We start from the raw sequence: 12132 nt of genomic DNA, 5'->3' as shown, positions 1-12132 counted from the left end.
TTGACCTTTTTTTTTCTTTTAAGGACAGAGGGTCTCATGTAGCCCAGGATGGCTTAGCTCTCACACTGTAGCTGAAGATGACCTTGAACTTCTGATCCTCCTGCTCCCACCTGCTGAATGCTGGCATCACAGGCAAGCATCGCCATGGCAGTTTATGTGGATGAATCCAAGTCCAGGGCTTCGTGCACGTTAGGCAAGCCCTCCACCACCCGGGCTCCCGCTCCAGCCCCACACATGTGGTTTGAACAACCAAGCAGTGACAGTAATATGGCTTGTCACGGTGAGGGAAAAAGAAGTGGGGGGGGGGAGGACCTTCATGCAACAAGGTTAGAGGCTCATGGAGAGGCCACAGGCAAAGGCTTCTGGGAAACACTACACTTTAGTATTTTCCTTCAGGTGCAGCCCCCATGGGGCTTTCCCCAGCAAGTGCTGTGGGTCCTAAGACTAGCTGTGTGGCTCTTGATGGGGGGTAGCAGTGGGCTCAGGGTAACTAACAGTAACTCAAAGGGCACTGCCAAACTTCTGAGGGAGGAGGACAGAGGCAATCAGAACTTTGATTCCTTGGTGATCTCCCCGCTATTTTCCTAAAACAGTTAAGAGAGAGAAGCAGACAGACAGACAGACAGACAGACAGACAGACACACACACACACACACACACACAGAGAGAGAGAGAGAGAGAGAGAGAGAGAGAGAGAGAGAGAGAGAGACAGAGACAGAGACAGAGACAGAGACAGAGAGACAGAGAGAGACAGAGACAGAGACAGACAGACAGACAGATAGACAGACAGACAGACAGACAGACAGACAGACAGACAGACAGACAGACAGACAGAGACAGAGACAGAACATGATTCAGGTCTGGTCAATCTTTTTTTTTTTTTTTTCCCAAGACACGGTTTGTCCTGGAACTCAATCTGTAGACCCGAATGGCCTTGAACTCACAGACATCCACCTGCCTCTGCCTCCCGAGTGCTGGGATTAAAGGCGTACACCAACACTGCCCCCAACATGGCATGGTCTGGTCACTCTTAATACCCAATTCCTCTGGTCAACAGTGATTGGTTCAGCCATGGACACATGACCACAGGCTGGCCAATTAAGATCCTTTTCATAGCTGTTGTGGCCATTGGCCAACAGAGAGAAGCCAGAGCAGGAAACAGAATGTGTCTTCAAGTAGGTTGACTGGGGTAAACTCGTGGCCTGAGTGGGGACTAAGTTGTAAACATTTGTTGTCCCATTTTGCCCCAAGAGTTACTTCCTTGAAGTCTCAAGAGGTTTCCAGGCGTAAAAGTGAGCTTGTCTTTAGGAATGCTCTGGAATATTCTGTGTTGCCTCTGTGGAAGTGGCAGCACCAGGGCCAGAGCCAGTGGTTACCAGCACCCAGGCAGGTCCCTCAAGGCCAGGCAAGGTCCTTGGACACCTGGATGTCCCTCCTGTTGATGAAATCTAAATGTCATTGGCCCCTAGGTATCACAGGGCTGTAAGTTAAATAACTTTCTTTCTCTACTGGCAGATGGACTTTCCCTTTGGATAAGCAGTGGTTCTTGAGAATCCTCCCCACTGCCACCATATTTCTTGCCTATCTCCCTCTCTCCTTGATCCCAGCCCTCTGGCCTTCTAAGGGAGCTAGCTATCACAGCCCAGGTTCTCCCCTACTTACGCAGGCTGCTTCCCGTACTTGCTCACACAGGCGCTTGGCAGGGATGAGGAAATCCAGGAGGAAGCTCAGCCCATCTCCCCGGAAGTCAGAGTCCAGGAGCCGGAACACCTGACCCAGGACAGTGGGGGCAGTCGCTTCAAAAGGTGGGTAGAGCCCTGCCAGGGCATGCTGGATGGCCATGTCGAGAGCTGAAGGGTCCTGCTAGGGACAGCAGAGAGGAAGAACAGTTACAGTAGCAGTGAGCGCAGGAGCCCTCTGCTGTGACGTCCAGGACCCCTGTGAGTGAGGCTTTGCTGACTCCCATGGAAAGGACTAGTCCCCCACTTTACTCCTGCCAAGCTCAGGAACTTCCCAAGCCTGTAACTCCCTGCCTCTGCCCCGTGATGGCCCCACAGCCCAGCTCCCATGGCAGCATGCCCTCTGCAGCTGCCTTCCTGAAACTGTGCCCCCCTCCTCAACAGCCCTAAGTTGTGTCACATTCAATAGCCTCTCCCTCTCTATAACTCCTCCCCCAGCCAAGGGCTAGCATCAATTTCATGCAACCGCCTTCTCTGCCTCACTCCAGCCATGTTCACCAGGCATCCAGCCGCTTAGGTCTAGCTGCTATGCATGACGCCAGCCTCCCCCAGCCCTGCCACCTCTGTCTGTACCTCCACCGTGACAGGAGGAGTCTCTAACTCACCTCAGGCCTCTGCCAGTGCTGTCCCTTCCTCCCAAACACCTGCCTACCTCTTTCTCACCTCCTCACCTGGCAACTCCCTCTTAATTTAACCTCAAGACTCCTGACAGCCCTTTCCTGTTCTGGAAAGTACTCTGGACTTTACATCAGCTTCTACCCAGTTCGGCTAGATGTTTCTCCTCTTTCGGTATCTTATTAGAAAAGTTTTCACACTGACTTCTGGTCCCCAAAAGGCAAATGGGTCATGTAGGACAGCACCCAAAGGGGCTCACATGGAAATCTCCACAGACTGTGAATACAGGCCAAGAGGGACTGGCGGCAATAGAGCAGGGACTGTAGGCAGGTGAGATTCCAAAGCCAGGGGTGTGAGACAGGGGCCACGGTCCTCGCTATCTGTAGCCTCCCTGGAACAGGCCACCCCACCCCCTACGTTGTCAGGATAAGTGAATGAGTGAAGAAAAAAATGCCTACAGCTGCATGCTGAAGGAGAGTAGGTCACGATGCTGAGGTGTGGGGTGGGAATGGGAGGTCACCCTCCAGAGTTGAGAGAGGGATCCTTGGTGTGGTAGAGCAGGGACGGGTTTACCAGGCCTCTTGGCCTCACTAGTGACCCCAGCCTTAGCCACCAGCCAACCCCTGCTTCCCACTGTCACAATCGGAACAAGAAAGGTCCCACAGGCTTGCATGTTTGAGTACTTGGTCCCCAGCTGGAGTTGTTTGGGAAGGATTAGAAGGTGTGGCCTTGTTAGGGGAAGCATGTCACTGGGGGGTAGGATTTGAGGTTTCAGCAGCTCGAGCCATTCCCAGGTAGCACTCTGTCATGAGCTCTCGGCCACCGCCCCGCCATGCCTGCCTGATGCCTTGCTCCCTGCCATGGCGGTGCTCTGGAACGGCAAGTCCCAAGTAAACTCTTTCTTCTATAAGTCACCTTCATCACGGTGTCTTTGACTGAGGAACCCACCAACCTGGGGACAGTGAGAGAAAGAGATCACAAATGCCATCCAAGGGCCCAGGCCCATAATTCACTGGACCTGCATCCCTTCCTGCCGTGTGCCCCCCTCTACCCTGTCTACGATGGGTCACTGGCACATCTTTTTTTTTTTTTTTTTTTTTTTTTGGTGGCCTTTATTAGGGACTTGCTCTCTCTAGGCCTCATCTCCAGCCAGGATGTCTGCTTCATTTTTGGAAATGTAAGTATTCATGACCTTCAGCATTTGTACTATTAAAACTGTTGGGGCTTGTTGTTGTTGTTGTTGTTGTTTTTCACATCTACCCACTTTGCAGAAAGGTAGCTAACTGTGTTCCTACCTCAAAAGGAGAGAAAGGGGAAAGAGAGAGAGAGAGAGAGAGAGAGAGAGAGACAGAGAGAGACAGAGAGAGAGAGAGAGAGAGAGAGAGAGAGAGAGAGACAGAGAGAGAGACAGAGAGAGAGACAGAGAGAGACAGAGAGAGAGAGAGAGAGAGACAGAGACACAGAGAGAGAGAGAGACTATGACTATTAGTCTCCAGGCACCTGCTGCGTACCAGCCCTACAATCACAGTCTCTTCTTTGGTATCACCCACAGTGATGCCACTGCTAACCTAGGGCACCTCATTTGGCAGCTAAAAGGTCAGAGCCAACCTTGCCCTGGGTCTTAGAAGGAAAAAAACAGTGAGAATGCACCCCAGACCCATGGCAGTGAAGACAGCTGGCTTGCCCAGCCTCTGGCTGCCTGCTCTGTCTGGGATTCACTCCTTTCCGGATTCTCATGGCCTAAAGAAACCGCAAGAGGAAAAGCAAGGTTTGCCCACTGTGTCAACCTCGACTTGCACAGGCTGCCTGCACTTGCCACACACGTTAGCCAGCTTTAAACATGGCCGAACAGTGGGAATTTGTGACAAGCGGACAGGCTACACTCAAGGCGACTCACTACCTACCAGAGGCTTGACTCTTGAGTCTCAGAACTGTCCAAGAATTCAGGAAGAACATGGTGAAGAGGCCCCAGAGGCTGCCGGGAAGAATGCTGGCCCTGGCCATCACAAATGAGCTGAGCAGCCCCGCCCTTGGACCACAGGAGTCCAAATGCTGCTGCCAGACTCTGAATGATCGCTGTGAAACTTGAGAGACATGGTTCCATTCCTTCCCAGTGAGGGCAGCCCAGCCAGACGGCAGTCAGTTGCTCCTCACAGGAGCCAAGCATGGATGGATGCTTTAAAAAAGATAGAAGCAAGACTTGCCCTTTGCAACCGGGGCCAGAGAAAGAGCCCAGCACACCAGCCAAGGATGGATACATGAAACGTCCTAGCTTCTTTTTTGAAGTGCTGAGCTGGAGCCCAGGGTCTGTGCATGAGAATGCTCCCTTCTCCCACCCCACCCCCTTCACCACCGAGCCATGCCTCCAGCTCTTGGTCTTTTGACATAGGTTCTCACCAGAAGCTAAGGCTAGCCTTGAAGTCATTAGGCAGCCCAGACTGCCTACCAGTTCCTACCGCTGTCTCCTGAGTGCTGGGTACTGGCATGCACCATTGCTCTGGTCTGTCCACGTCTATTTCAGCAGCTTTGCAGCAAGCCTGATCTACAGTCATCCGAAATGTTAATTTTATCAAGCAAAATCAGCAAATACAAAGTATGCAGGCAGATATGCTTTTACCTATGTACCAACCCTGGCAACCATTACCCAGCTCAATATACTAGAGTTCTGTGACCCCCCACAAAGAGGCTTACTCCTAGCCAACTGTTCCCCTTCCAAATCTAAGCTTCTGTTATGTTTTTAGAGAAAATTTTTCCATACAGTATGATCCGCAGAATGTGAGTAGATCCAGACAAAGCTCAAGTGGGCATTAAGCAAAGTTACCCTGAGGGCAGCGAGGGGCAGGGGCCTCACGAGGCAGCCTTTTAATTTTCTTCTGAGCTTGCTATATTTTCCAAACACTCTGGAACCAGTGAGTGTAGCTTTTATAACCAGGGGGGAAAACATAAAAAGTGTGATCGTGTGCTTTTAACGCTGGCTCCTTTTTTAAATGGTCTCGCCAGATGTTGTTAGCTGGGCCTTCTGAGATGTGGGCTGGGCTGGCTTAAAGGTCCAATCTTTCCACTTACTCCGCAGAGCCAAGATTCTACTCTCATTTGGCTGCTTCCTCCTCCTCCTCTTCCTCCTCCTCTTCCTCTTGGAAAGGAAGAGAGAGGCAAGGGCTGGTGTGGGGAGGGTCTTAGGGCATTCCCTCTGCTCTGTGGAAAGGCTGAGATGCTTGAAGGTGGGGAGCGTTTGCCTACTGAGTACAGACCTGGGTTCCATCCATCTTCACCACAAATGAAGAAGAAAGCAAAAAGCTAGGGGGAAAAAGCTAGGACTATGCCGTGCAAGGTGACATTTTTGGCCACAGGTTTTCTCCTTATAAGTGGGAGGCACTGGAGTGCTCAGGCCTCATCAGAGATCTTTCTTTCTTTCCTTCTTTCTTTCTTTCTTTCTTTCTTTCTTTCCTTGTTCCTTCCTTCCTCTTCTTATTCTCCTCCTCCTCCTCCTCCTCCTCCGTCTTCTGGTGCAGTTTAAGGCAGAAACTTGAAACTGGCCAAAGTGCCAATGCATCATACCAATGGGACGGACCATCATGGGAGATAAGGCAGCAAGATTTTAAGAGCCAGAGGTCAGAGATGACCAGCTGGCTTTAGAATCTCAGGCCAGACAAGTTCCAGAGGAGCGTCCCCAGAACTGCTACGGGAGGACAGTGTCTCCTGGCCAGGACAGGACCTCGGCCCTCACAAGCTCACAGAAGCTGTGGTTGCCTACACAAGAGCTGCACAAGATGAAGCCACTGAGCATCCCAGCAACGGGCTGGGAGAAGCCTATGGCAGGCCTTCCCTCTGCTGAGGAGGAATGACTGGCAGTTGATGGCTTCTTTTGAGAGGTTAGCCCCGAGTACATGGACTGATGGCTAGTGGATAGCTCCACACCAGTGAGTATATGGGCAGCACAAATTGGACTCCAGAGTTTTTTTTTTTTTTTAAAAAAGCCAGGCATGGTGGCACACGCCTTTAATCCCAGCACTCGGGAGGCAGAGGCAGGCGGATCGCTGTGAGTTTGAGGCCAGCCTGGTCTACAAAGCGAATCTAGGACAGCCAAGGCTACACAGAGAAACTTTGTCTTGAAAAATTAAAAATAATAACAAAACCAAAACCAAATTAACAAAACCAAACAGGATAGATTTGGGAGGAAGTGGGGAGCGGAGGGTGGGTCTGGGAGGAGTTGGGGGAGAAGTGAAACTGAGTATGATAAAAATTGTATATTTGCATGAACTTCTCAAAGAATTAATAAAAGTATTATATATATATATATAAGCACTGGGCATATCTATTCTAGGGCCCTTCTAGAATTCTCCATATAATTTTGTTCTGGAAGGTGTGGGGTAAGGATGTGGTTTCTAAATGGACCAGTCTTTAATTGCTGAGGAAGTTTCAAGGGTCCGACCTCGTCCTGTGTCCCTCCTCCTGCTGGGGAACAGTCTGATAAGGGGGTTTGCGGGTGATAGGAGAAAGGGAAGCAGATGCATGTGAGAAAGCACACCCACAGACCCTCGCTGAGGACCCCCCTACACACACTAGCCACCCTCCCCAAGGGGAGCAATGGGAGCTATGGGCCTGAGCCATGGAGGTCACTGCAGCCCTGCCTTGCCTGCCCTCCTGAGTAGCCACAGTGTTTTCAAGATTGGCCAAAGCAAGCACATCTGTGTGCCAGCTGCTGCCCAGCAGGTGTCAGCCTGTGACCTCCAGTTCCTGGGACTCGCCTCCTGAACTTGTCTAGGCTGAGGTCCCAAAGTCAGCTTGCTAAAAGCTCCTGCTCACATCCGACTCAAATTGTTTGCGCTTTTTGCCTCTGTGTGGGTGGATGGAGGTTGGAGTGAGAATCCGGCTCTTTATAAAACCAGCTTTCAAATCAGCTCCTTATAAACAGGATTTCAAAACCGGAAAGACGGCCCAGATGCACTGAACCGGGACGAGAGTGGGTGTCAAAAGAGTTGCGTTCAAGTCCAGCCCAGTCATGTGGCATCCAGTAAATTATTTCTGCTGGTCTGAGCCCTTCCTCCTCTTATGCTTGCCCTTGTCTCTCTTCTCCTGTGCCTCTGGCCCGGGGCACAACTTCTCACTCAAGCCATAAAATAACAAAGTTGATCCCCAAGGGTTGCCTCCGAGCTGCCATGAGTAAGCCTTCAGGGGGAGGCCATGCTAAGCCCGTGCATGGTTTTATATAATTGTCCTGATAATTCTGTGGGGGTAGGTACCTTATCCCCGTTTTACAGCTTAATAAACAGAGGTTCATGGTGTCCTCCCAGTCAGTGGATAGAAGCATCCTCTGAGGCTCCCTGTAGACTTTCATACACAGAGTGGCCCCTGTTGCTTCCGCAGTTGTAGGCCTAGTGCTTAGAACTCCCATCCTACCATACCTGCTTCCTGAACAGGCTCTGCTCTGGCCAGGGTTCCTCCTCACCGCCTGCCCTGTGTGCGAGGTTTTCTTGCCATGATCACATACCTGGATTTGTTATTTGCTTAGTATTTATTCTCGATTATTCAGTGTTTGACTTTTCTTCCTATTCATTTTCAATGTAAATTTGCTTTATTTATTGTGATGTGTTTGTGCCATTTCAATCATTTCCATAAAAATTACTTTAAGTGCCACCTCGTTCAGCCTGTGGCATCCCCTCCTGGGCACCTGCCACCTCTGCCCACACGGTACCCCTCCCTGCACAAACTAAGCTCCTAGCTACCCTTCAGAGATCTGCCAGAGTGAGAAATCTCCTCAGGTTTCCATGGCACCTGTCCTTACAGGCAAGGAATACAGACTTCTCTAGGCCAGCCCAGGTGCTTTAGTGAGATCCTGTCTCAAAATAAAATAAGTAAAAAGAGAGCTGGGGATGTGGCTCGGTGGTAGAACATGCACAAAGCCCTCGATTCGATCATTTTTAAAAGCCACAGTACATGCCAGGCGTGGGGGCGCACGCCTTTAATCCCAGCACTCGGGAGGCAGAGGCAGACGGATTGCTGTGAGTTCGAGGCCAGCTTGGTCTACAAAGCAAGTCCAGAACAGCCAAGGCTACACAGAGAAACCCTGTTTCGAAAACAACAACAAAAGCCACAGTACTAAATCTCCTCCAGGGGCAAAATGGCTCAGCAAGTTACAACGCTTGCAACCAAGCCAGATGACCAGTCTGATCCCCCCCATAGTAGGAGAGAGCCCACTCCCACAAGTTGTCCTCTGACCTCCACATGCATGCCACAAAGGCACGCTGGAGTGGCATGCTACCATGAGCATGGGCAGATCATGAGAGGGTAAACCATGGTGGGTTTGTTTGGGTGGAGATTTACAGGACAAAGAGGGTTTTCCCAGCAGAGGCAGCACAGGTAAAGGTCCTGGGGCAGGAGAGATCGTGAACCTTAAGGGCATTCTGAGACCAGGTCAGAGTACTCAAGGAACAGAGTTAAGATCAGAGAAGAGGGTGGGTGACAGCATTTATTAGTTAAAACGAGGATAGAGTAGTGTAGATAGATCCCCATGCCCACATCACAACCTGGGTGTGGCCTCACACATGCCTATAACCCCAGCACTGAGCAGGACAGACATAGGAGGATCCCAGGGGCTCTTTGACCTTAGCCAATAAAAATGCAAGACCCCAGGTTCAGGAAGAGACCCCGGCTCTAAGGAATAGGTGCAAGTGATAAAGGAGCATCCCCCCACAAGGCCCTCCTCTGATTTCCGTGTGTGATGCAGGCACCCATACATATACATGTACTGTATGATACACCCCTCACATGTGTACACACACATGCACATACATTCCCTCACACCACACAGACACACACACACACGCACACACACACACACACACACACACACAGGCATGGAAGAAAACATGCCCATCTTCCCCAGTCAGGAAATACTCTTTCAGCCATTCTGAGGAGCACCCCAGGGTCTGATCCTTAACCTGCAAGTCTGGAGTTCATTGAGGAGGAGGATTATAAATTTAAAAATGAATAACTGGTCCCATCAAAAGCAGACCTTTGACAAATAGATGAGCTGTGGCACTAAGGTGGCTGTGCGGGGTGAGAAAGACTTGGCCAGCCACCTCAGCTCCTGGGGCTACGGGTTCTCATGTGTGTGACGAGGAGCCAAAAGTGTACAATTAGAGTTGGTGAGAGTGGTATGCCCTACATTTATAGCCTGCCCAGCACAGGGTCTTGCTCTATAGAGAGGCAGACAACCACTACCTTAGGCCATGCCACTTAGGATGTACTTTTTTTCCCCCCGAGACAGGGTCTCTCTGTGTAGCCTTGGCTGTCCTGGACTCGCTTTGTAGACCAGGCTGGCCTCGAACTCACAGCGATCCACCTGCCTCTGCCTCCCGAGTGCTGGGATTAAAGGCGTGCTCCACCACGCCCGGCTTTTAGGATGTACTTTTAACTGCTTCAAGAGCAAGCAGTGTGGACCATGATTCTGGTGTCTGGATTTGGAGCCTGGTGTTGTGCTGTCTGTGTGCACAGGTGTCTGTCCATGTGCCAGCATGAACAAGCAGGTCCACACGGCCTGTGTGCCTGTTGTACGCTGTGCGGAAAGGGATTTGTGTGTGCATGCACGGTGTGAATACACCTCTGTAGAATTCTGGGTGTGGACCTGCACAGGAAGGGAAAGCCCACCCAAGGCAGCATAGTGAACCAGCGTCAAGGGGTGACCGCCCTGGCCTGTCTCCCAGCTCTGTTCAAATCCCCCTGAGATTTGCAAGATTGCTCTCCCCTGACTTCTGCCCAACCCTGACTCTGTCTGGAGCTGAGCTAGGACTCTCTCTACACCAGACTTCATTTAGATTCCTTCTTGCCAGACACTGGCACAATGACACATACACAACTCTCCCTGAGGTCCCCTTTCCCAGGGTGCAGGTCCGGGAAACTGAGGCACAGAGGTACTGGACCCCTTCAGCCTTCTCCCACCAGCCTCTGCACCTCATGCTCATGGGAGAACCCCATGGTCCAACATGTGCACCTTTAACTTGCCAAACCCCGAAGTCGAAAGCAGCAAGCATACCCAAGATTTGGTGAGCAATTCCCTCTTACCCATCTGCAGCCTTCAGGGTCCGCCCTTTCCCAGCACTAATGTGCTGTTCTGGGAGGGGTCTTTGATCCCCACCTCAGTCCAAACACCCTACAGGACACAGCGCTGTCAATCAGTAGAGAGTTTAAAGTGCATGCTAAAAACACCCCAAGTTTTCTGCATAGCCCAAGGTCCAGAATTCCAGTTCAGATTTGCATTCTGGTTTGGAGCGAGATGAAAGCTTGCATCTCTGCAGAGGCCCAGACAGGGCGCACGGCCCAGGGGTGGATCTGAGCCCCACTTTTGCCCTAATCCTGCTAGGGCTGACCAGCTAAGCACCCGACCCAGACCAGGAACCGAAGGGCGCTGCGTGCGCTCGCGCGCGCACCCCCAACTCCGACCCCAGGGGCCTGTGTCAGGAGAAAACCCAGCAGAGCGAGGTGGTCCAAGCCCAGGAGGGCGTTACCATGGTGATGCTTCTTTGGTCCGGGAGCCGGCAGTCTCTGTCCTGTGCAGCTTTGGCTTTCCTAGCTCTGGAGAGAGTGAGGAGAGCGGGCGGGGGACTCCCAATCCGGCCTCATCCCGAGGGTTAGTCAGCTCAGGACAAGGAAGAGGGAGAGGGGACCCAGACTGAGGAGGCGAAAGGGGGAGTCGGGGGAGAGGCGGGCCACCCGCGGGGGGCGGGGCGGCGGCGGGACAGCGGCCCTTTGTGCGACGCCTCGCCCAGCAGCCCGCCCCGCCGCCGCCGCCGCCACGGGTGATGGGAGCCCGGGCGTTCAGCCCACCCCCTACCCCCTGCCGAGGCCACCGGAGCCCTCGTCTGAGGGCGGGGTTGCTTGTCTCTCCCTGCAGAGTCCTTACCCAGGACTGCCAAGTCAGAGCTGGCTTCTTGTCCCTCTCTGCAAGTCACTTTGTTGCCTACGCCTCAGTTTCTTCACCTGTAAAATGGGGAGGTGGTGGAGGCTATGTTGGTGAGGATAGTAACCCCTCCTGGAATTGGGGAGTAAGAGTCACCATCCGTCTTGATGACTCAATCTCAGGCTTGGGTTGCTGTGAGGCAGAGCACAAGGCGCTCCAGACACCCACCATACTGGGCTCCCCTGCTCTGAGACCAACCATGAAGGGGAGAAAGTGTGTTGTTTGGAAGCCCCCACCCAAGGTGCCCTGAACTAGGTTTCCCTGGGATGCGTTTATTATCAAATACTATGCTAAGTGCAGCAGAGACACTACTATATCCTGGGGCCGCGTTGGGAAGGAGATGTCATCTGTCCGGAACTGGGACAAGAAAGAGAAGAACAGAAAAATAGCCGAGTTAGCAGCTGAGAAGGAGTGCAGTTAGTTGATTGGTAACTCCAGCGAATGGGCTGGAGAGATTTGGCTTCTCTTCTGGAGGACCCAGGGTGGAGTCCCAGCACCCATATGGCAGCTCACAACCATCTGTGACTAGCAGTCCTAGAGGATCCAGTGCTCTCTTTTGGTCTTAGAGGGCACCAGGAACACACATGATACACAGATACACGTGCAAGGAAAACACCCACACATGTTTGTTTGGTTGGTTGGTTGGCTGGTTGGTTTCTTGAGACAGAGTTTCTCCTGGCTACCCTGGAACTCAATTTGTAGACCAGGCTGGCCTCCAACTCACAAGGATCCTCCTGCCTCTGCCTCCCGAGTGCTGGGATTAAAGCTGTGCGACACCACTGCTCGGCTCCCACATATGTTTTTGTTTGTTTGTTTGTT

At 52.0% G+C, this 12132-nt stretch overlaps 1 protein-coding gene across 4 annotated transcripts in view; it reads right to left on the bottom strand.

Moving 5' to 3' along the window:
- Positions 1–11136, bottom strand: part of KIAA1755 — a 33234-nt gene extending 22098 nt beyond the window's left edge. The window contains exons 1-3 of one of the 4 annotated variants that reach the window (XM_084776248.1): positions 10862–11136; positions 10419–10506; positions 1663–1863 (exon numbers count right to left, since the gene is read on the bottom strand). In XM_084776248.1, coding sequence (XP_084632374.1) covers positions 1663–1842 — 180 coding nt within the window. In that variant the 5' untranslated portion in view covers positions 1843–1863; positions 10419–10506; positions 10862–11136. The remainder of the gene's footprint in view (positions 1–1662; positions 1864–10418; positions 10507–10861) is intronic. The other 3 variants (XM_084776247.1, XM_084776245.1, XM_084776246.1) reach the window with 3 other exon arrangements.
- Positions 11137–12132: the final 996 nt, after the last annotated feature.

Source organism: Acomys minous (genome assembly GCF_964271855.1).
Source record: "Acomys minous genome assembly, chromosome: 3".
Taxonomy (NCBI): domain Eukaryota; kingdom Metazoa; phylum Chordata; class Mammalia; order Rodentia; family Muridae; genus Acomys; species Acomys minous.
The sequence above is the reverse complement of the archived record's forward strand: the minus strand, read 5'-3'. Positions and strand labels throughout refer to the sequence as shown.